The following is a 22561-nucleotide window of genomic DNA, read 5'->3' on the forward strand; positions in this document are numbered from 1 at the left end:
TTTTGGCTGAGAGCATTATGTAATCTAGAATTATGACGTGTCCCATTTTGGATCTATTCGCCTATCCTCTGGATGAAAGTATTACTTTAATACTTAGTCATTACTACGAAGTGTGCAGGGAGAATTTGGGAAAAATCCTTCGTTGCAGGTTGAGGGGTCTGGAAGGGAAACGATGTGGGAAGGTCCAAGTGTATATTCGTGACTTTTCAAAGTGTGCACGGCATATTTTCAAAGTTTAATTGCATCTTCTAACCTTTCACCACACTGCGTGACACTTTAGGCATGAAATCACTGTGATGCTTGCTGTCAAGTAGTGTTTAGCAAAGTCGTACGAGGATAAGTACTGTATTTCAGCCCGACAAAACAAGCGTACTCTCCGTTGATGATATACATCAGGCAAAAATATGAAACTTATTTCACACATGAAGTGTACTAGTATTGTCTCAAGGCCCTTAATTTCCCCTTGGGAAACTTATGCGTATGGTTTTGATGTGAGTGTGTGAATGTACGAAGAGGTTTTTTTATTTAGAAGATTACCTGATGAATAAGTATATTGGGGTTGGGAGCCTGAGCGGAGAAATTTTCCTGGGATACTGAGGTGTAGGAGTAATCTTTCACACACTACCCCAAAGGTCTGTGGCTATGACCTCTTGTTTGTCAAAAATACGATTTATGAGATAGGTAAAGTTAACTGGTCAACTTGTTGTCTGTAAGAAAATACATTATTACTACTTATTACAATCACCATAACTCGTCCACCATTGTAATTTTGGCTTTCAGTACGATGAAGACAGATTTCAAGAACCGCGGTTCCCAATAGGATTACAGCGAAGTAAAAATGATGTAACTACATAAGTCTATATTACTTAAAGGAAGGCAGTATCATGATGCCATTAACAGCTGTGTTTTGAGATGACAAGCGTCACGCGCAACTTCATCCCAGCCGACACCGGTAAACAGAGAGGCGCTGGAATCGTTCATGACGTTTGTTCACTAGTGACGAATCGGGTAACTTTCAGCTGGTTTGGCTAGTGACCTAGCAAGTGTATCGACTACGGTGGAATGGGACGTAAAGGGAATTTACTTGAGATAATTAGTGCATCGATTCACGTTTTGTCTTGAATATGTTTAATTGGTCCTCATAGTGTCTGAATAGGCGAAGAGAAACTTTTTAGCGAGGATAAATTGTCGGAATGCCCCCTTACGCTACCGAAAAGAGTGTGGATTGTAGAAGCCTACTTCTTTTGGACACCAACGTTCACGATCTAAGCCGCATGAATGGAAACCAAGGTAACGGAAGTGGAGAGGGCTTATTGATCCGGAGTGATTGCCGAAATTGTTATAAATTTATTCACAACCGCAATGACGGAGAAAATGTTCAGCGTGGAAAAGTATATTGTGGCTGTCAACACCATCCAAACTCAAAGAAAAGTGTTTCGAACGTCCTTAATCAGAAAGACCGAGTGAAATGTGTTCTAGTGGGGGATGGTGCAGTCGGAAAAACTTCTTTGGTGGTCAGCTATAGCACCAATGGCTTTCCCACAGATTACGTCCCAACAGCTTACGACAACTATAATGGTAAGAGGAAAGACTTATATTTCTTAATAATACATGTAATCTAAGTTATGTACTATTGTTTAACTGCTATATTTACCCCCCAAACCAGTTTATTTTTACTACAAGGGTTCTAATATCTTAACGATAAACCCGAGACGATGATTCAGGAAGACTCAATCTTTCCTAATAAAGTTACTGGAGAGTTATTGGAAATAAGGTTAGACGTATTGAAATTCCTCGTAAATATTTGTGGACATATCAGTAGATTAACATTCCTAACAATAAAAATTTGCTTCTTGTAGAGTAGCTTGAAAAACTATTATCGTACGATATGCGGCCCGTTGCATTGATAACACTCTGCCCTAATCGGTGATCAATAGGCCAATTTCATCAAGGACGGAACTTCGTACTTGACACCGGAATAGTTTGTGTTAAATGGCTATCACGTATGACAATGAATTGAGGGTACCCTCTGGAAACGGTCGCCCGTTCCTTAGTCGGCCTGCAACGAAGTCTGGAAGGTTGAAGTTTTCGATCCAGATACCCACGTTCTCTTTTACAAGTTATACTTATCAATCATTGTTCAATTGTGATAATTCACAGAACAATATAATTTGCGGCCTATGAGTGAACCACATAAGATCTTAATATGAATTTTTAATGGTTTTAATGTTAACAGCAGTGGAAGTCCGGTTTATAAAAACTGAATTCGATAACTTCCGGCACCTTTTTTTGCAACCTTTGCCCTTAGAATAAATAGCTGGAGCGGTTCAACAGGACCGCGAACCCAGTGGGGTGAAAGGAGACTTCAGGGGAGGTCCGCATTTTTTGCGTTTAGATAAAAAAAATATATCTTCGTCTATACTCTCTCACATTCCAGGAAGCGATGGTCAAATATTAATTTATTTAGTGTGTGCCATTTGTGATTTTAAAATTTGCTGATCGAAAGTGAAAATGGTTTAATTAAAATGCTTATATTGTGTTTGTATTTGCAGTCGTTGTGAACGTCGATGGCCGCCCAATTCGGTTACAGCTGTGCGACACTGCTGGGCAGGTGAGTGATTGCAAAAAGATAAACATTTAGAAGGTTATTGCAAACGTGTGTGCAAGCACTATGTTGTGAGACAAATGAATTCGCCTTCCTTGAGCTCGTTAGCATAGTTTGTTTTCCTTCGTACGCCAATCAGCTTTTGTGATTGACGTATCAACAAAGCGTACTTCATTTTTAGACATCGAATAGAAAAAAATACAATTTTCAATCTGAAGGTTGGTTTGATAAGTGAGGTTAGAGATCGCCTAGTACTAAGCCCATCTAAGGGTGAAGTTTACACTTCAGCAGGTGCATTAACGGGGATGGGGCATTCCCCGTGCTGCGTATGGTTTCAGAGGAAGATCTGACGCCCTGAAAATTACGCATTCGAGGGTGACCATGGGCGTCATCCGGAATCGAACCCGGGGCCTTCCCGTACATTAGCCCGGCGCTCTACCCACTGGACTGCCACGCCGCCCATTGAATAAGGCGACTTACGTTAAATATTGACTGCCGAAATTTAAATCTTTTCTTAAATTTATTTTTTCCCATTTTGTGGAAGATTTACTGCAGCCATTTCGGAGAAAAGAGGATTATGAACTTAACATTTTCAAGAGACCCATTGAAAGAGACGAAAGAGAGGAGCGGAAACTTTAAAATTTAACTTTGAAATTGAAAAAGATTGAACCCATTTGTATAATTGGGAATGTCGAGGTGCCAGTAGAATGAAGTGCTGATTGGTGTAACTTATCTTGGTGAAGGCTAAGTAAGTTATAAGTGTTGAGTTTGGTATGAAATAATTTGAAAGTTTTTTATAGCTCAACATAGGGTTATCTTAAGGAAATACTACAATCATGAATAATGATGTAATGGTCATCACATGAAGTTGTGCTAACATTCCTTTGCTATGTATTTATAGTACTCTTAGCTCGAATTGCTTCCTCTCATACTCTGTTGATTTAGGTATGGATTTTCTTGAAGGAAAACATCTCCAGAAAAGTTAGCCATGGTATTTATGCCTCATCCTGTGAAGAGATGTTCTCTTTGTGCAATCTTAAATGTAGTTATTCATTTGTATTTTTTTAAATCAAAATCCAATAATTAATTTAAGATCAAACATAAATTTGCAAAAATTGTTCTCATCAAGAATTATAAGGGTTGGGATGAGCTAAATAGAATGAACTATGAAAGGTAGGGACAGGAAATGCTGAACAGGTTTTGAGGACAACTCTGGAAATGAAAAACAGCCGAGTGCCTTTGATCATGGTTCTACTATCAAACATCCAAGTGAATGAAACAATAAAAATATTGTATAATGGTGAAGAGTTAATAGTAATTATTCCTCCCAGCTGAAGAAACAGCTCTTTACTTTTTCATTAGATCTCATAAAATGCACGACCTTGGAAGTTAGTCCGTGGCAGTTAGTCATGGCCTTGGAAGTCTGGCTGACAGAGAGACAAAAGTTATCGCCTGTGCTTCAACCTGAGCACAGTACTTAGCCAGCCTCATTTAGTTTCATATCTGCATATCTTAACAGTATCAGTAGCTCTGGTTTCCACGATCTGCGTACCATTCCCTCTTCTTCAGTCGCAGAGGGATATGTCCAATGAATATCCAGTGCTGGGCTGTTGATCGGAGTTCAATTCCGAGTGACAACTCAGGGCACGCTCATCCTCACCCAAGGGGTGTGATTTTTCAGGTACCAGGACTTCCTGGGAAACCACAAGCGGTATAGGGAAAGAATCTGAGCCCCCTACCATGATGTGTGAATATCACATGCCAATGGGCATAGTTCTAGGTTGATTGAACCTATTGAAACAGCCTTTGGGTTGATAATTGTGATGATTACATCTCTCCTGTTTGATTAGGGGAAGGTGGAGTGGGATTCTCCAGCCCTTTCCTTCATTAAATCTCCTCCATGCTTTATCTACTTGGGTAGCAGCTGCATAATTTGGGATGCATACAAGTTTGACGGACATAAATTGAAGAACAGCTGAAGCAAATGAGGTGTATATGAAGAAGAGGCAAGTGTCATGTTCAAAGAACCTAAGACTGCAAACAAGGAAGCAGTTTGTCTAAATGTTAATGTGGAATGTGGCACTCTACAGATTAGAGACGTGGAACATTTTAAGAGTGGACCAGCAGAGAATAGGAGCTGTTGAAGGATGGTTCTGAAGGTGAGAATGCTGAAGATAGTAGTCAGACAAAGTGAAGAATAAGTATACCAAAGAGCGGGAGAGGAAAGGACAAAATGAAGAGAATCCTAAGGCTTGTTGGATAGGACACACCTTGAGACACAATGGATTGGAAACATAATGGAAGGAAACATTGAAAGGAAAACCAAGAGACCAGTGTATGGCACAAATTAAGAAAGATTTAGAACAGAACAGCTACAATGTGTTGAGAGAATCGGCACTGAATGGAGGGGTCCATCAAACTAGTCTTACTATCAATGAATTATAGATGACTCCATGAATGCCGGCCTTGGCTCTGCGCAGCTCCTCTTGACTCTCCCATTCCTTCAAAAGGTGAATTGTATACTCGTGTTATTTAGTGACTCCTAATAATTGCGAGCACACAATCATTGTCACTGGAGCAATTTTCGTAATAGTGCATGTTACTCATTCTTGCGTCAAAAAAAATTCAAAACTGATTTGAAAAAAAATTTGTTGTAAAATTTTTGAATTTCAGAATCTAAGGAAAGGGAAAGGATTTGAATTGAATCCTGTTTTTTTTCTATGGTGAAGTTCTCTAATTGATATCTTGAATTTCATTGTGGAAGAGTGTGATGCTATGTATTTTCAGGGAAATCACTTGTAGACCTAGATGCTTTGCCAATTTCTGAATTCATTGTAATTTAAGTATTATCATATATTATTGTTCATTTCATGTGTAGTCAGTAAATTCTGTATGATAAATAAATTAAGTGATTCCAAAATATTATTTGAGAAGGCCACTCTGGTAAAACTAGTGCTAAATAATGTTGAAAAGTTAAGATGTTTCTTAAATAAAAGCCCAATCTTTTTGTGGTGCTTTTTATAGGTTAATTTTTTTTAAATTTCAAGGTATTCTACCACTTAAAAAGTGGGTATGGTTTGATATAACCATATCATGAAAACTCTTGATTTACTTAAAACCATAAACAGAGGAATCAACCGAAGGTCGGTTTGGTAGGTGTTGGCAAGAGTCCACCAATGCTTAGCCTGATGGCATGAGAAATTCCAACATTAGCAGGATACTAAGGGGGTCCAGTGCCTTTCCCCCTGTGCTGGTTATGGTTTCCCAGAAAGATCTGGTACCCAAAAAATCACACAGCTTGGATGAATGTGAGAGGGATGCAATAATCCTGGACTACTGCACCCCTGGTTAACTGTATTATGTTATATGTATAGCTTCGGTACAAATTTTATTGTTCACTCGTGAATTTAAGGTTTATAAACTCTCTGTATCTGTTTCATAAAATTATTTTCAATCATTTGTTACTGATTTTCATTGAAGATTGATCCAGACGTTAAATTAAATTGGCAAGTGGCAACTGTACCAATTTAATTGTCTCTCCACTGATGCTTTGAGGTATGACTCGTGCATCATCTTCAGGGCTGTGCGAACAAGTCCCGAGTTGTTCTTTGAATCATTGACTGCAATGCAGACTCTCCCAGAAGAAGGGTTCAGCCTGAGCATGTGCTGGGAAAGCCTTTCTTGATAGCAATGAACATTTGAAATTATTCTATGTATAAAATTGCCCTTATCATTGCGCGTTCTCATCCTTTTTTCTCTTAGGATGATTTTGACTCTCTCCGCCCGCTGTGCTACCCTGGGACCGATGTGTACCTCGTATGCTTCAGTGTCGTCTCCCCAACATCATTTCACAATGTGGCTGACAAATGGGTCCCAGAGATACGGCGCCATCACCAAACTGGGTGCGTTGGGTCTTCTTCGCCAGCTGTGGTTCTTGTTGGTACTCAAAGTGACCTCAGGAGTAACATTGAGGTAATTCTTTTAGACTTCACGTTGAGTAACCGAAAGAGGGAAATAATCTCCGATGGCCAAGTAACAAACATTTCCCCTTCTGCTTCCCATTTGTCAAGGCCTTTAGTGGCCGAGTCAATTACGTCTGGACCCTCAAGGTAATGGATTTGGCATCGCAGTGCTGCACACTCTGGTGAATAACAAAAAGGCATTAGAGTTTGAAAAACTTTTGAGAAGGGTTTGTGCAAATCTTAATTTCATCATGGAACAATTTGTTTTCTTGACAGTTAATGTCTGCCACGCGTGATAGTTCATTATTATAAGGGGTACTTTCATGAATTTTATGTCAACAGAAAGATTAGAATGCCCTCTACCAAATGGGTGCCATTACTTTTCCTGTCTGTGCACAGGTGCGAACACTCGCCAATGTCGGACGGGTCGTAACATCCGATTGGAGAAGAAATTTGGCCTATTCCCTCCTCTGCACCAATAGTGTCTCGGGTGAGGTGCTTGAATATCTGCATTTCTGTGGTGGTGATGTTTCTGCAGGCGTTCTCAGCTTAAGAAAAAGGAGAAACTCGAGAGGTGTGGGATGCAGCGTGTGTAGCAGATGTGGTGGTTGTCTTGTAAATCCTCGGGCACTGCCACGTATCCTGTGTGTGTTTGTTGACTTGGCTGTGGAGACAAGTATCGTCTTGGGGAAGGTTGATTCACATCTTCTTCAGCTTTTGGTTGCTTCATTGCTAGAGTTGGGACGATGATGTAGTGAACTCGCTGGAGGCAGATTCCAATCATTGTGGCTGTTTTTCCGATCACCGCTGATATGCTGTGCTACTCTGTTCGTTCCCACTCTTGTTTCTGTCCGTCCATTCCCGCATAGGGTCATCTGCTGTGGCCCTGATCCCACCGACTGGATTGTTTGTTGCCTTTAGGGCCCCCACGCCCTTGCAATATTATTCCCGTGCAGGCAGGCATCGCCACAGACAGCTCTCTCGCGCACATCAGATTCAAGACCTGCTTGTCTTAATGCATGACACCATTTTACTATTCGGCACATTCCTGATGATTGGTTGAATCCCGTCGGCTTTAGTGGCGATCAATCGGGGGAATCTCAAAGAGGAGACTGCTTTCGTCAAGGGTTATGGCGTAGGAGGGAGAACTATCCAAAGTGGTGTCTCTCACTGGTTCTTGTGACCCTGCCTTGGAATTGCATGGAAAGGGCCTGAATTTCCACGTTGAGTTGAAACAGGTTAACTCTATTACTCGACTTAAAAGAAGAATGCAGTCCAATATAATTTCTGGATAAACCGCCAATTATAATAGAAACAAAATCACTGGTGGGTAAGCATTTAGCGCTAGACTTTTAATTTTATATAAGTTTTCTTTTAATGCGAGCGGTAAATTTCATTTGTTTGTTGGCGGCAACTTGAGACAGAGCAGGTTGACTCGACTCCGTTCCATTGAAGAAGATGATGGTGGTGAGGATGGAATTGAAATTGTGTTGGCTTTCTTCTCTCTCTGAATCCATCTCTGCAAATGAAGGGGTTGGCAACTCTTTCGTCCCCAAGCAGTTTGTTTTTGCCAAATTAGCACCTTTCATCAGATCCAGCAGACATGCGAGTTTCATGTTCCATTTTTGGGAAATAAGTAGAGGAAAAACAGTGGCAATATTTCAGCATTAACAGAAGTAAGAAGTTGGAAAAATATACATTGGTGCTGTTTAACATCTTATTTTGACAAAATCCATGCACCACCAATAATGTTATACATGATTTCAAATCTGTTTGACCAATAGTTAATGCTATAAACTGTCAATTTCAAAATTATCCCATGATAGATGGGACGCTCTTCCTGGTGGAAGTAGCATTTTGCGTGGAAGAAAGGTGTGCCTTCTGTTTTGTTTGACATGTTTCTCGTTTATGCCATATGAATATTGCAAAAGCTTGAAAATCCCTTTCTTTGAGAAACTCGAATCGCTGAAGCATTGAGCTCTCTTCTTGAAAGAAATTCTGAGAAATCTGTGGGAGAGGAAATGAGGTGGTGCAAAGGGATGTGGAGCTGGTGGGTGAATTAAAGACTGACGGTCAAGGATTTCATTTGAAATGGCGCTCAAATGAGAGACTTCTCACCATTTAAATGTAATTTCCAATTAGATTTTGTTTATAATTAATTAATTAAGAAAAGTTAACATTCATATTAATTTACCTGATGCATATCTCTTTCAAGCAGGCTGCATTATCATTAGCTCAATCATTGTACCAGTATTTAAACCACAAAACAGCGAAATCGCTGGCGTATTCTTGGATGTGTGTACGTATATTATTTGATGTGCAGAATCCTTTTCAGAGAATTCAGGAAGGCAACTGCGGTGGACCGAATGGAGTGTGGGTGGGTTCTGACATTGCTTATCTACTATTTCATTTTCTTGAACTATTCAAATTTGTTACAATGCAATCACATCTTCATGAGTTAATCAGAAAATATGGCATATTATAGCTGCTGGTCTCTCAAAAACTGGAGTTCTATTGATTCCCCTCCCTGTTGAGTTTATTTTCAATTTATTGGCTTCTGCATAGGTAAGGGAATATGAATAAAAATTGTATATTCAATGCCTTCTTGTATGTTCAGGATGGGAATTGGGATTCATCCCTATACTCAATTTTTTTCCATGCGTTTAGGCCATTCTTTAAATTATTATGTATCAATAACATATTAGAAGCAGCCATTCGACAGTCTTAGGTAACAATTACGCATCATGATGACCTCATGAAGTACTTGTTCATGACGCAAGCACTCATTGTTTGGTAGCATTTCCCTTTACGGCCTCCCATATTGTATTTTCTGAGCAGCCTTGTTTTCCTCTTTATCTCATCATCTCTCCCCAAATATTTTTTCTTTTGTCACAACCTTCCCTGCATCCCACTGTTCTTGGTTATCTCCACCTTGTGCTTTATCCTATTCCTTTAAATTTCCCATGCTACCCTTAACTTTCCCTATAAAGTCTTAATTTGTCCTTGTCTCTCTAATCCTAGTTTTTTGATCACCCTACCTTTGTCTCAAAGGCCTTGACATTCAAATCTCCTCACCTCAGAGGTGTAAATTTCTGTACCCAAGGAGGACAATCATTTGGGAAAATCAAGTTTCACATAAGTTATTTTTCATCATATGCAACAGGCTGTTTCAATATAAAATACATTAACAGGCAATCTTCATCATGTACAATAGTAGTATAAACGGAATGCTCAAACTGGTCCTGCTAAGCCACTTGGTTCTTGCTTGTGAGCAGGTGGTGCCGAGTTGATGGCTATAAAATTGTGAACCTACAAGTATTGGGTCAAGTTTTGATACTTTTCCATTCTGTGTAATAACCAGTCTTATTCTCCCCTTCAGTATTTAGTGGCTATAATATTCTTAAATCCGTAGGTATTGTATTAAAAATTAGAAGCACAGTAACCTCAAATTTTCTTCTGTCTTGATTTGTATAATATTTTTATATACTTAATATTGTCGGTAGTATTGGTAGCTCTTTTTTTTGTATAGGTATTTAATATTTGTCATTAAAATATTTTTCTATGATGATGACACATCTAAACAATCTCTCTACAGATATAATTCACAATTTTTGAAAGATATCTCTTCAATCTAGAATATTTGTATTTTTTTGATTTAGTCTCAGAAATTCTCGCTAGGATTTTTTGCAGTTTATTTTTAAGAAAATTAATTTTTTCTTGAACAAGTGGATCTGCATACTGTTATACCATATCTTAAAATACCCTCAACCAGTGCAAAATACCCCATCTTGATCACATTCAAACTTACAATACTAGTAATATTATGATCAATGATTACCCCAAGTTATTATATTATTTAAAAAAGTGCAAATGAGTCTGGTAATGCTCAAATTTCTTTCAGGACAAATGGGTCAAGGATGGATTTTTTTTCAAGTGTGGAAATTCATTTTCAAATAAATGTATTCTCAAGAAGAATAATGTTCCCTCTAGTGGTGAGATCAGTTTGTGTGTCCGTAGTGGCAGGAAAAGGAACTCTAGTCTATCCAATTTCTGTTGTGCCTGTGAATTGATGAGGGGCCATCCACGAATAAAGATGCCAAGCACTGGGAAACAATCAGTGAAAAGGGTCGTTAAATTCAATGGGGAGAAAACCTGGAACGGAAATCCATAAAATGAGAGGCCAACTCTTTGTGTTCCGTGCAAGGCTAAAACCTAAGTTTTATGTATATTATATATTCTTTTCTCTGCGTCTTTATTTGGAAGAATGGATCTTCTGCTCACATTATTTTTCTATCAATCTTACTGCAGTGCCCATTTGTGTTCAGAGTACTGCCGTAATACGTACACTTGCTCAGCAGCTCTGACCACTTGATTCTCTTTCGTGAGTGTGTGCAACAAATATTTCTCTTGCCTTGAGATACTTCTTCTCTTGGGAATTCAAATGCTCTCTGCTGTTTTTCCAAGGTATTGGTGGAGCTGGCTCGACATCAAGAAACCCCTGTGCCTATTGACGAGGCCAGAAGGTTGGCTGCCAGGATTGGAGCAGTGTCCTACGTGGAATCTTCTGCCCTGACCCAGCACAATTTGAAGGAGGTGTTTGACACAGCCATAGTGCATGCACTCAACCGTGGCAATCAATCCCAGGGTGCATCATCTGCTTCAAGGGCGGAGGCGGACGAGGAAGGTGGCGGAAGCTCCTTTTGGAAATGGCTATGCTGCACTTCATGACTTTCAATGATTTACTTAAGGAAAACTTTGCTCCTGGATTTTTAGAGATTAGCCATAATATTTTTATGAAACCGATGGAAAAAATCTCATGGATTTACAAAGGCTACGTTAGGGCATAAACAGTCCTTTTCAAGTATTTTTTGTATTCTATTGAATAGTTGAAAAATTAATGAGGTGATGCACTCTGGGATGAGTTTACCACGTTTGGTACGACACGTGTGAGAGTTATGATTATGGAGCTGGCGTGGTTTATTTGTGAAATACCTTTTTATTCGATAGTTCTGAAATGTTAAAGAGAGAGTGTTGGCAAAGTATGTTGTCTGTTTGTTACAGTTGTAGAAACCTTCTCTGTCATTTGGTGGGCATTGCTCGTGACATGAATGTGATAAATTTTGTTTGTAAACTGATTTCTAAAGAGAAAGAGATTTCCCTCCCAGGTCATCAAAAAGTTCCATTTGTAAATGTTTGGTGTCAGAGGGTGTGTGGATTCTTTGTTAAATTGTATGCATGCCTACCTACCTATTTCTTGGAATTCGATCAATATTTTTTAGAATCCCCCAGATAATAGGTGGATGGCAGATTTGACTACTCCTCATGTTACTAAGTACCTTATTTTTATATAGCTTTTATGGATGGATGTTTTTAAAGTGATGCAAGGTGCCCTGTTGTTGTTGATCTCGTTATAGACTGATTAAAAACCACTTTATTCATATAATAATTGAGCTCTCTTGTGAGTCCCTTCCCTCTGATATTCCTTGAGCTATTTACCTCGGATGTGAGTCTTGAAACAAGTGTTCCAAGTTACTGCCACAAGGAATGAGTGAAATAGTGTGTCTGTGTTGTCTGATCTGTGATGAGTGCTTTTTCTTATGCTTAGTATTAACTAAAGCACACGGCATGTATTGACTGTTACTCTTGGTTGTGAAGTGTAAGGGAAAGGTTATTTGTTATGTATTAGGTCTCTTTAATTAGCTATTATACTAAAAAAAATCATTAACCACTTCAAAGGTACTGCCTAGGATGATTTCATGGAGGCATTCTCAGTGAAGAAAGGAATGGTGATGTGATCGTGAAAGCATATTTTACATAAATAATTTTGGCGAGCTTGTGTATTTATTTATGAAGGTTTGAACTTTCTTTTGAGTATTGTGGGCCGTAAAACTTGTGCTAATTTAATTCAGTATAAGGTGATTTATTTTGTAATGCATTGGGAAATAATTTTATCATTTGAGCTTCCCAATTTAATCCACTTTTCAAGTAATATGTAAGTGGATCAAATTTACTTGCTGCTGCTGACTTTCATTCGAACAAATAAGAAATTTTATTTTAAAATGGCTGTCTTTTGCAAATTACTGTGAAAAGGATTTGATATGTTCATATATTATTTTCCAGTTGCTTGCATGATGCAATGACTTTCCATAAAAATGTTTTCAGTTGCCTTTTACAGGCATTGAAGTGAGTAGCGACAAGGGAGATGATATTTGCAATGAATTTTTCATCAAGTAGTACACATTAACATTTTGTAGTTTATTTAGTTGCCATGTTGTAGAATATTTTGCAAATTGTTAATTGCTTTAAGATCCATTGCAAGAAACTGTTATAAACGAGTGGAAAAATTGTATATTACGTTGGCAGAGTATATTTATCAAGTCCATTGGATTTAAGTATTTTGTTGAGCAAAATTAAAGGAAATGATGGAAGTGGTTACTTTCATTGAAATGGTGCCTTGGGATGCACTTGAGTTAGCAATGGAAATGTTGTAGATATCTTGCTGAATTAATATGTATTAATGAAATGGAATGAACAATCATTTCTTTAGTTGAAAGTCAAATTGTATTTGTTTGACTTGAATTTTCTTTAGCTTGTGCAGTCTTAATCATTGTTAATTATCCATTTCATTTTTGAGTTGTGTATCTCTTATCAGTATTATGAAGACCCAATTGAAATAAAATGGTTTAATTCCTATGTATTTTTTCTTATTAATTTATGGTACATATTAGTGATTTCCAGAGTAAAGAAACATTTAGTTTAGCCGGTCTAAGGAATGAAAGTATTTGAAGATGAAGACATGAAACTATCAATGTCACAAGGCTTTTGAGGACATGCCCGGGAAGCAAATGAACATGGAGATAATTTATTAATCAATGAATTGTACTTTCTACCAAAAACTAATGGTAATTTCCCCGTATTATCAATGCACCCTGCCATTTTAAATTGTGTACCTACTTGGCAATTTTAACATTCATGTTTAAAGTAACATTTGTCATGCAATTTTGAGTTGTGCAAAACTTCATATCAAAGTTCTCCATAATCTTGCATTTCTGTCTTACCTCTCATCAACCCCCTCTTTCTCTGTAAAAACTTCTTTATTGAATGCATATATTCTTTGAATTTCCACGTTTACTTAAAAACACCCTGGGGATCGAGATGGTGCGGGGGCCAACGTACTGGCTTCCCACCCAGAGGGCGCGGGTTCCAATCCTGGCGGTGTTCAATATTTTTCAGAGGTATCTCGATCCCTACTTGAGGTGCTTTGTGGAGGGCTCTTTGGGTGAGTACGCCGTCCGTCGGATGGGACGTTAAACTGTGGACCCCTAGGTGCCTTTCGTTAAGAGAGTAGGCTAATGCCGACGCCGGGTTTCTCTCCACCCTTTCCTAACCATCCCCCATGGCGCAAATGACCTCAGTTGTCGGTTGGTCGCCTCCCCTAAAAACTACTGCTACTTAAAAACACCCTTCATATGCACGCTCGACATAATCTAGTTTATACAGTTAAATATCAATCATTAGCTTTCCTAATTCTTGGGAATCTTATCACATGTTTTATTTTTACTTCTTGCAGTATCTCTTGCGTTTGTTATGCGCTCGGCAATGAGTGCAATCCCTTAAAGATGACTGGCTGACTAAAACTTGATCAGTTGCCTTCGTACCTCCAGCCCTTCCTTCCATTTCCTCCACGGTGAAAAAAATAACGACAAAAGTCTATTACATCCCGACTCTACTTCCACCACCTACCCTTTCTCCATTTCATTTAGAATCAGTTTTCTAGCAAGTTGTGCATCCCTAATTCTATTCCTGCTATGTTGATAATGTATTTGCCCAAGGACCAAAGAGCTCAAAATAAAAACTGCACGTATAGTATAGTAGATGTCAAATGGGAATGAATAACATTGGCAACAAGAAAGGTATTGTTCACTGGTGCTATACGTAGAACATTCTTTCCAGCAAGAGGCATTTCGACTTACACTTCAGAGGGATGTAACGCACATCGAGACTTTTTAATTCAGCTGAAAGATTGTTGTATAAAATGAGACCCATATTACAGTGCCCTAGGTAAGAGCAGTTAGTACTTACATAAGAAATATGCAAGTTATTAAGCTTGCATGCACTACACTTTTGTACATCAGCATTGCTAGAAAATATTGCTATATTCTTTTTTGCAAACACAATTGCAGTAAAAATATAAATAAATGAAAGAGGCAAGACAATTACCTGAATAGCTGAAGACTTGGGTCATCATACCTAACCTTGGCTATCAAGCATTAAATTTTCCTCTGCAGTTTAAGCACAAGAAACAGCTTGAAGGGAAGAACCACAAAGCAACTTATTCAATACAAAAAGTTTATAAAAATGACCATAATTGGCTGAGAGGAGAATGTTATCTCAAACTGTGAAACAAATGGTGCGAACAAGAAGACAATGAATGTAAAAAGTCTATTCAGGAGACTGCAAATATGAGAATTCCAATAAAGTTGGGACTTAAAATAAATGCCAAAAAAATTTGGCAGACTCAACCTGAGACAAAGTTTTTCCATCTAAAGGAATATTTAACTCTAAGGTGGATGTCTTTTTATGAGCAAATCTCATGACTTTTCGACATAGTCTTTAAGATTGTGATGGGTCCAAGGATAGGTTTCCTGGGAGATGAGATCACAATGATTCATTAGTTCCCGAGTAGAGGCAGGAGAAATTGCAATATTAGTGCCATCAGCGTATGGAACAGGAAGAGAACCAGGTATACTGACCAGATTATCAGAGGGATCATTAACGTGAAGATATGAAACAGGACTCCAGCTTACTCAGTTGAACACCCCAAAATACATTCTGGCTGGATTAATTCCTATTGATGACCACATTGCTGTATTTCTATCCTGCACCCCTGCTTCTATCTAAACCAAAACTGATCAGCCCTTCTCAATTAGGTAGGCATTCACTTGTCTTTTTCGGCATCCATTTTCTGGTGATCCCAAAGACCACATTTGCTGCATGCAAAATCAAACCAATGGTCCTTGAGGCCTTACATTCATTCAGCTGTTCATTCTTTCTGACATGAGAACTGTTACCGATCAACAGATAACTTGGCAAATTAAATCGAGTGTGAAGTAATAATATCACAACTTGAACGAGGCTGCCTAGAAGGTGAATTTAATGTTGAATCTTTATCTAAATTGTAGCAAAACTTCTTTGAATAGAATTTAAACACCACAAGTGGACATTGCAAGAGAAGTAAGTGAATGGCAAGTATTTTACTTGCCATTCACTTCATTCGTCTCAAGTCAAATCACACAATTCGTGTAAGGTTTATATTGACACTTCAGACTCGGAAAATTATTATAATAATAATTGATTTATTACAAAACCATACATAATACATCTTGGGATGCAAGTAACTTAAAATAATAAATGCAGCAATAAAGCAGTTTTTAAATGATTTACTCATTACAGTGAGCAAAACATTTAAAAGAACACGAAGACAACAATTTTACTTAAATGGTTCATGCCTGGCAACACCCATTTCCGCTTTCGAAAAAGGCAGCAAGACTTCAAACAACACTCAATATATCGAAATTTGTTTTCATTATTATTACAATCATAATTTCCTTTCCTGACTTCGGTGAGTACATCCAATGACCCAATTCCTTCTGTTTTCAATCATCACTCTAGCCCAAATCTGAATGGAGAGCAAGATGAGTGATTACTTAGAAATTATCAATTACAGTTACATGATATAGGCAGGGGTTGAAGACAGGTTTTCATTCCAGAGAAGACACCCATGATGATGACAATGGCTCCACTGATGAGACTTCATTAAATATCAAAGTAATCCACATGGTCACCGGAGTGGTAACTGCCACTTTCCAAGACATTGACAAGTTTGCCAATGGTCTGGTCACACATCAATACAGTTTTCTTATCTCTCATTTCTGTATATATCTTGTTTTGATCTTTATCTGCAACATTGTTAACAATTTCGTAAAACATATCAGTTTCCACAGGACCGGGCGAATAGTTTAAAACGGTTAGGTTTCCCTCTTCCTCTTTGGCTAATACCTGTGAAAAATATTAAAATGATTGTTATAACATGATTATTCTCTCTAATAATGTGCCTGGTTATGTACTTGAAAACTAGACAAAACAAAATCAATAAAATATTGTAAGGGATACAATGTTTAATTTATTTCAGGCATTACATTTATCTAACTATTAACCAGATAAAAACAATAACGCCCGTTATACACATTATGTGACTTGTCGTTAAAAGCATATCACGAAATATAGTTTAAGCCACAATTACCTGAAAATACATCTCCCTGGCAGCCTTTCCACAGCAGTAGTAAGTCATGGATTTAAATGGTTCCAAACCACATAGAGAAGTTATGTTGACAACTAGCCTATGTTTTACTTTTTCAGCGGTAAAAACTTTTAAGAACTCCGCATTAAGAACGGCAACCGAAAAAACATTAAGAGAAAAGTATTCCTGCCACTTTGAATGGTTGCCCGCCGCACAAGCAGGTTCGGAGACATCACCTACAGAGCCAACATTGTGCACTAGAATTACCTGATCAAAATTACTAGGGCTTTTTCCATTAAGACATTTGATGATGATTCTTTGCAAGTCTTCCTCTTTGGGTTGAGTCAGATCTACCGAGCTACAGATAAAATTAATGTCGGGATTTGCAGCAGCAGCCAACGTTTTTGTGTCATTCAAACCAGAAAGAGAACGAGCTAATAAAAGGCAAAGAGAATCGGATGGTAGACGCCGGGCAAATTCCACAGCTATTGTTCTTCCTATACCACGGCTGGCACCCGTCACAGCACAGAAAACTTTTTGGGAATCGAAAGGGTTTTTTGCAGGCATTACTCCACCTGCAACAGAAGAGTTTTTACCAGTAACTTTAGGAACGAAGAACCCGATTAGTACTTCATTTTGGGATCAAATCACATTATTATTATCTTACCTGTATACAAACTGTAGTTATCGACAAGAATGATTTTCTTCTAGTTCATCAGCTTTTGAAAGCTCAACCAATTCACCAGCGGTCAGAGCCTGCCTTTCCGGTGCAAGTTTTTCCAGAATAACGCTTCTGTCAACTGGGCTGTCCAAATAACTCAAGTCACTGGTGTCACTGCCTTCTGTTGTAAGTCTAACCATACAGGATTCTCTTGCTTCAGAAAGGGACTGGACCAAATCCTTTTTCCCCTTCTTATTTTTTATTTTTTTCAGTTTATTTTCTGAAAATAAATAAGATGTGTTAACGATTTATTTAATGCTATATCCTCTTCACAGATGTGAGGGCAAGATGAATTAATGGAATCTACTTTTAAACCGCAATATCTCTCTCATTGGACATGCTAAGGTTAATGCTTCATCAATTCACCGTTCAAAACGTAACATGGGTAGCCAAATAAACCTCACCAAGCGTTGATATATACTCCTCAGAATCCGGCAACCTGTCAAATGGCTTGAAATTGTCTTCAAATTCCTGCTGATTTTCGCAATTGCCATTTTCCCTTTCACCTGAATGCGCACTCCAAGGATCCATTTCCAAAATTGCTGCCTTGAATGACCTTAAACCCCTTTGGTAATGAGATAACGAGGCTATCAGGGGTGAAAAGATATACGTAGCTTACTTCCAACACTCATACTTCCGTAGCCAAGTACGTCTAATGACGGCAATACATTTAAATTTGTATTGAAATTGATTATTTTAACAATTATCTTTTAAAACATCATACATAAGCGAAAATCGTTAAATCACGATGAAAACATTGACCTGACAAATGACTTGCGATTTACTAAGCCCGCATCGATGGAGGCCCTCACTTTTTGAATGCTGGCTTTCTTTGCACTTCGGGAAACAGCAAATACTTTCACTTCCACGACAACAGTCTCAAAACACTTACTTTTTCTTCACATTTGTCAGAATTTAGAAAGTTATTTTATTGGTTTAGAAAGGAAACTTAAGAGCAGGAAAATTCCCTTGGCATTTTAGTTTCCATCCGCATAAAAAAAATCGCTAGATAATAGGAAAACAATACTGAACAGCAATTTACGAATGCTAGATTTTCTAAAAACCCATAATTATTTCCTGACCTCAGACTATGCCCATGGCCAAATGTTAAGTTTCTCCACCAGCACAACTCTTATGCCACGCAGCACCACATCCTCTCAAGATTATTCATACCGTACATGGAGGTTACTATAACCTGTCGGTGGAAATCTTGGACCACAGTCACCCGAAGCACTTCAAGAGGGCGATAAAAGCTGGCTGCACCGAGTGATGCAGATGGTATTTCCTAACTCACCTTTACAAAGTTTTTGATAATTTCGTCTAATTTAGACTAGCACCCCGATCGTAGGCGATTAACACGAAGCGTAATTCATGCCGCTCCCTGAGGTCTTCGTCGCATTATTTCGGTCGAGAAGTCACAACAGCCAACTTTATAAATGTTTAATTGAATTCAAATTAAAGACGATAAAAGTTTTAATTTCTCGTGGCTAACTCAAAATGCAATATGTGGAATTGTAATATGGCCTAATGATTATCACCGCTCCTACAGGGCTCAACTGACCTTGAATGCGTTTCGGTTCGAGCATTATCGGGGAGCAGGGAGTCATTCGAGTAAATTATATAAGACGACGGAGGCATCACTCCTCCGCATGCCTGGGCATTAATACAATTTGAAAATCCTCCACCTAACAGTCGTAAGTAAGAATTTTGAAAACAGGCATGCACATTAACCCGTCGAAAATTTCTGTTTTGCACATTTTGTATTAATTGGCGGATTCGGAGAGCGAGATGTCGGTTATTTGAAAGCACATGAAATAAAAAAATAGGCACATTTTTATTACCTCGAGTTTGGAGCACCGCAGGTGTCGGAGCAGGAAACTTAATTTGAACAGCATGCTGTTCGAAACCAAAATTATAGCTGTTTCTCAGATAGTAAAAAGCAAAGAGTACAAGAAAACCAGGATATATCGACGTTCAGTGAAGAGTAGGCAGTTCCTTGATGTGGAAATAATGTGAACGAATGCGAAATAACAATGCAATGTAATTGAGTATTCATGGAGAAAATATGACGTAAATGATGCGATCACGAAACAATGTATTACTTCCAAAAGCACATTCGCCTGTTCCACGAAGACTCGCGAGCAGGTTAGCGAGAGAGTCCAGTCGCGTAAATGCCCCAACCCGACTCCTCAGGGCGAAATTTCAACGCGATTGGCAGGCAGCGCCGTCGCAAAAGGTGGGCTATAAACATCCTCCCGTTTGAGCCCACAACCTCCGCCCCCGTCAAGCAACTTCCCTCCCTCGAATCTCGCCTCCCATTTTAAGACGAACTCTCGATGTCTTCTCGTTATGCTAAACATCAATCGCCCTTTGGCGCGTTTTACGCGCTTCATTTGCTGCCTAGTAGCAATGAGGGGGGACCACAACAAAGAGAACTCGGTTTTGCTATTGGCATCGTAAAGATTTGTATGAAATCGCCGGTCGGGATGCAAATGAACACTGGCAGATGAAAAAGTAGAAGCGGTAAAACTATTGGACTGATTAAGGGTAATCTTGTAGACAGGGTATTCTTTCTCATTGGAGTTGAAGCACAATTGTAGAAGGGAGGATGGGAATGGGGAAGTGAAGAGAAAGGGGATGGAGATAGCACAGGGAAGTGGATATTTGAAGGGGGATGTGGAACATTTTTTTGAACTAGTCCTCATCCGAAATAAATTTTCCATTATATTGCAAAAATACAAATTGAAATATCAAACATATTTAATTGATGGGAATGCTCAAGTTGGTTTAGACTTTGGAGTTCAACTGTATCCTTTTCTTATCCAGTGTCTTTCCACAAGCCTAAACTGTGGCACTCAAATGAAAGTATTGCCGTATGAATGGTTAGAAGGATCCTCATATCTGATGGCAGTTTGTACTTGGAATTCGACCAAGGATATTATATCATTGATATTTAAACAGTTATTGTTTCTAAAAATAATAAAGAACGATTGTTTCTGACATATTATGCTGCTAACATGCATTTTAATTGATTATTTAGAGTGGTGAAGTGACACGCACTTTAAGAATATTTTATGAATATCTGATTTTGATTAATTTGCATACATGACAACATGGAGGGTTGAACTGGCATATTTTGTCACAATATGCCAGTAGACATTGCAGTAGATCAGTAGTTCATGATATTTCAGAGTGTGATGAAGAACATGCAAACATTTTTCATAAGAACAAGGATTATTAGACCAATATAAAAATCTCTATGTGAAATATCACTTTTACTGTCAACAGTCTGACGACAGCTATTTCAGGAATAGTGCTTGCGCAAAATGTTTGAGCAAACTTTAAAACAGAGAAGAGTGTGGGCAGTGAATGCTCAGGGGATATTTATGTTCATGTCCTTTAGATTCTGTAAACAAGGCTTGTTCAGGATTTGGTGTCTTACCTGTCGAGATGCAAACGCTGCAAATGGAAGCTAGACAAATATTAAAAGGCTATCACAAAATGTTATCATCAAAAAAGCTATCACAAGTCTCTTTATCTAGACGTATCCCGAGTAGAGGAGGGTCATTGAGTGACCATGCATGCGACAATCTACATCATGAACACCAATGTTTAATTAATACTATTACACTTTATTAATTTTGATGAATGGCACAACTATATTAAATGTTGTCAATATAAATAAGAGAAACACAAATAAGTACAATATATACAGCAAGAAAATATAAATTTTAAATGAGATGAAGACAGTTATTAAGAATCATTAATTGAATAAAGCAGGTGTGACAGTGGCCAGGCATCTTTCCTTTTCTTTCAACTCTGGATGCAATTTGATTCCAACTGAGTTGGGAAACAGTGAGACAAATGAATGCTCACAGTATGAAATGAGTCTTAAGTTGAAGTCAGTCAACAATATTTAGTATCAAAGTTTGCATAAGCCCCTAATGACATTGTTGGGTGTATCAGATCTCAATGGGTTAGTTTATAGAGCAACTTTCATAAGAATCAGAGCCTCGAAGACATACAAAAACAATTGCTTAACTTAAGGGAAAAATAAAAATGCCAACTTTAAACACAATATAAAGTAAATACATTAAGTCATGATCCTATCAGCAGAAGTATTGCAAATATTTAGAATGTGTTTGCCATTAGATAAAAATATTGCAAAGGAGTACAGAATTTTGTCATAGCTTACAGAGAAAAAGTGAAGCACATAAAAATTTGAAAAACTCTGAAATGTTTGACCAGTTGAAAGGGCATCATTTACTAAGTACAAGAATACTAAGTACAAAAAACAAGCTAACTATATTGAATCAAAGAAGAAATCCTTGCCAGTAAAGAGTGAATTACCTTGAGAGACTTAAAGGGCAATTTATCTTTTGCCCTACCAGGTTTAAACTAGTCTGTGACTGGTCTAGATCAAAAGTGGCTGTGCACTATTTTCTTAATGCAGAATGGAGAATTCGTAACCAACACTACTATGACACCAGTGCTGCACTGGAGCACAAAATAGCGTTCCTCCCCCCTTCCTCACCCCCCTTCTTCATGCCTGTCATCCCCATTTGCATCCACCCTCCTTCCTCTCTCTCCTTCATCCCCACTCCCCCTCCTCTTTCATTTCCCCATCCCCATTCTCCCCTTGTTAAGGCCGTTTTAAGACCACCATAAACACAACTCTTAATTTTCACATATTTGCCATGCTTAAAGGAATTTTTCTGTCACATTCACATATATTTGGCCACATTTATTGATTAAATTGAACATTTGTTTACTAACAAAGCCCATGTCCCGTAGCTTGTTAGCCCCTATGAGAAGGAAGGTTGTACTTTTTTCATTTAAAATTGAATTTGAGGGATGTTCCAATTTAGTGGTTATCCCATCGTTTTTTTTTTAATTTCTTCCCACGTGGGTTTTTGCTAGATTCAACCCATGAAATGAATTCCAAAATGAATCCCAAAATGAATTCCACAATG

General features: G+C 38.3%; 2 protein-coding genes across 3 annotated transcripts in view; one reads left to right on the plus strand and one right to left on the minus strand.

The window, feature by feature from the left end:
* Window positions 1-1011: 1011 nt before the first annotated feature.
* On the plus strand, window positions 1012-13240 carry LOC139695709 (cdc42 homolog). The gene is made up of 4 exons (XM_071594494.1): window positions 1012-1578; window positions 2553-2611; window positions 6368-6577; window positions 11032-13240. Exons 1-4 carry the CDS (start codon window positions 1194-1196, stop codon window positions 11293-11295), a joined length of 918 nt encoding a protein of 305 aa, XP_071450595.1. The 5' UTR covers window positions 1012-1193; the 3' UTR covers window positions 11296-13240.
* Window positions 13241-15919: 2679 nt separating this feature from the next.
* Window positions 15920-22561, minus strand: part of LOC139695719 (sepiapterin reductase-like) — a 51034-nt gene continuing 44392 nt past the window's right edge. The window contains exons 1-4 of one of the 2 annotated variants that reach the window (XM_071594520.1): window positions 17993-18348; window positions 17535-17808; window positions 16871-17442; window positions 15920-16626 (exon numbers count right to left, since the gene is read on the minus strand). In XM_071594520.1, coding sequence (XP_071450621.1) covers window positions 16384-16626; window positions 16871-17434 — 807 coding nt within the window. In that variant the 5' untranslated portion in view covers window positions 17435-17442; window positions 17535-17808; window positions 17993-18348 and the 3' untranslated portion in view covers window positions 15920-16383. Of the gene's footprint in view, window positions 16627-16870; window positions 17443-17534; window positions 17809-17992; window positions 18349-22561 lie in introns of those variants that run through there. The other variant, XM_071594519.1, reaches the window with a different exon arrangement.

Source organism: Hetaerina americana, unplaced genomic scaffold, assembly GCF_022747635.1.
Source record: "Hetaerina americana unplaced genomic scaffold, ioHetAmer1.1.p SCAF_62, whole genome shotgun sequence".
Classification (NCBI taxonomy): domain Eukaryota; kingdom Metazoa; phylum Arthropoda; class Insecta; order Odonata; family Calopterygidae; genus Hetaerina; species Hetaerina americana.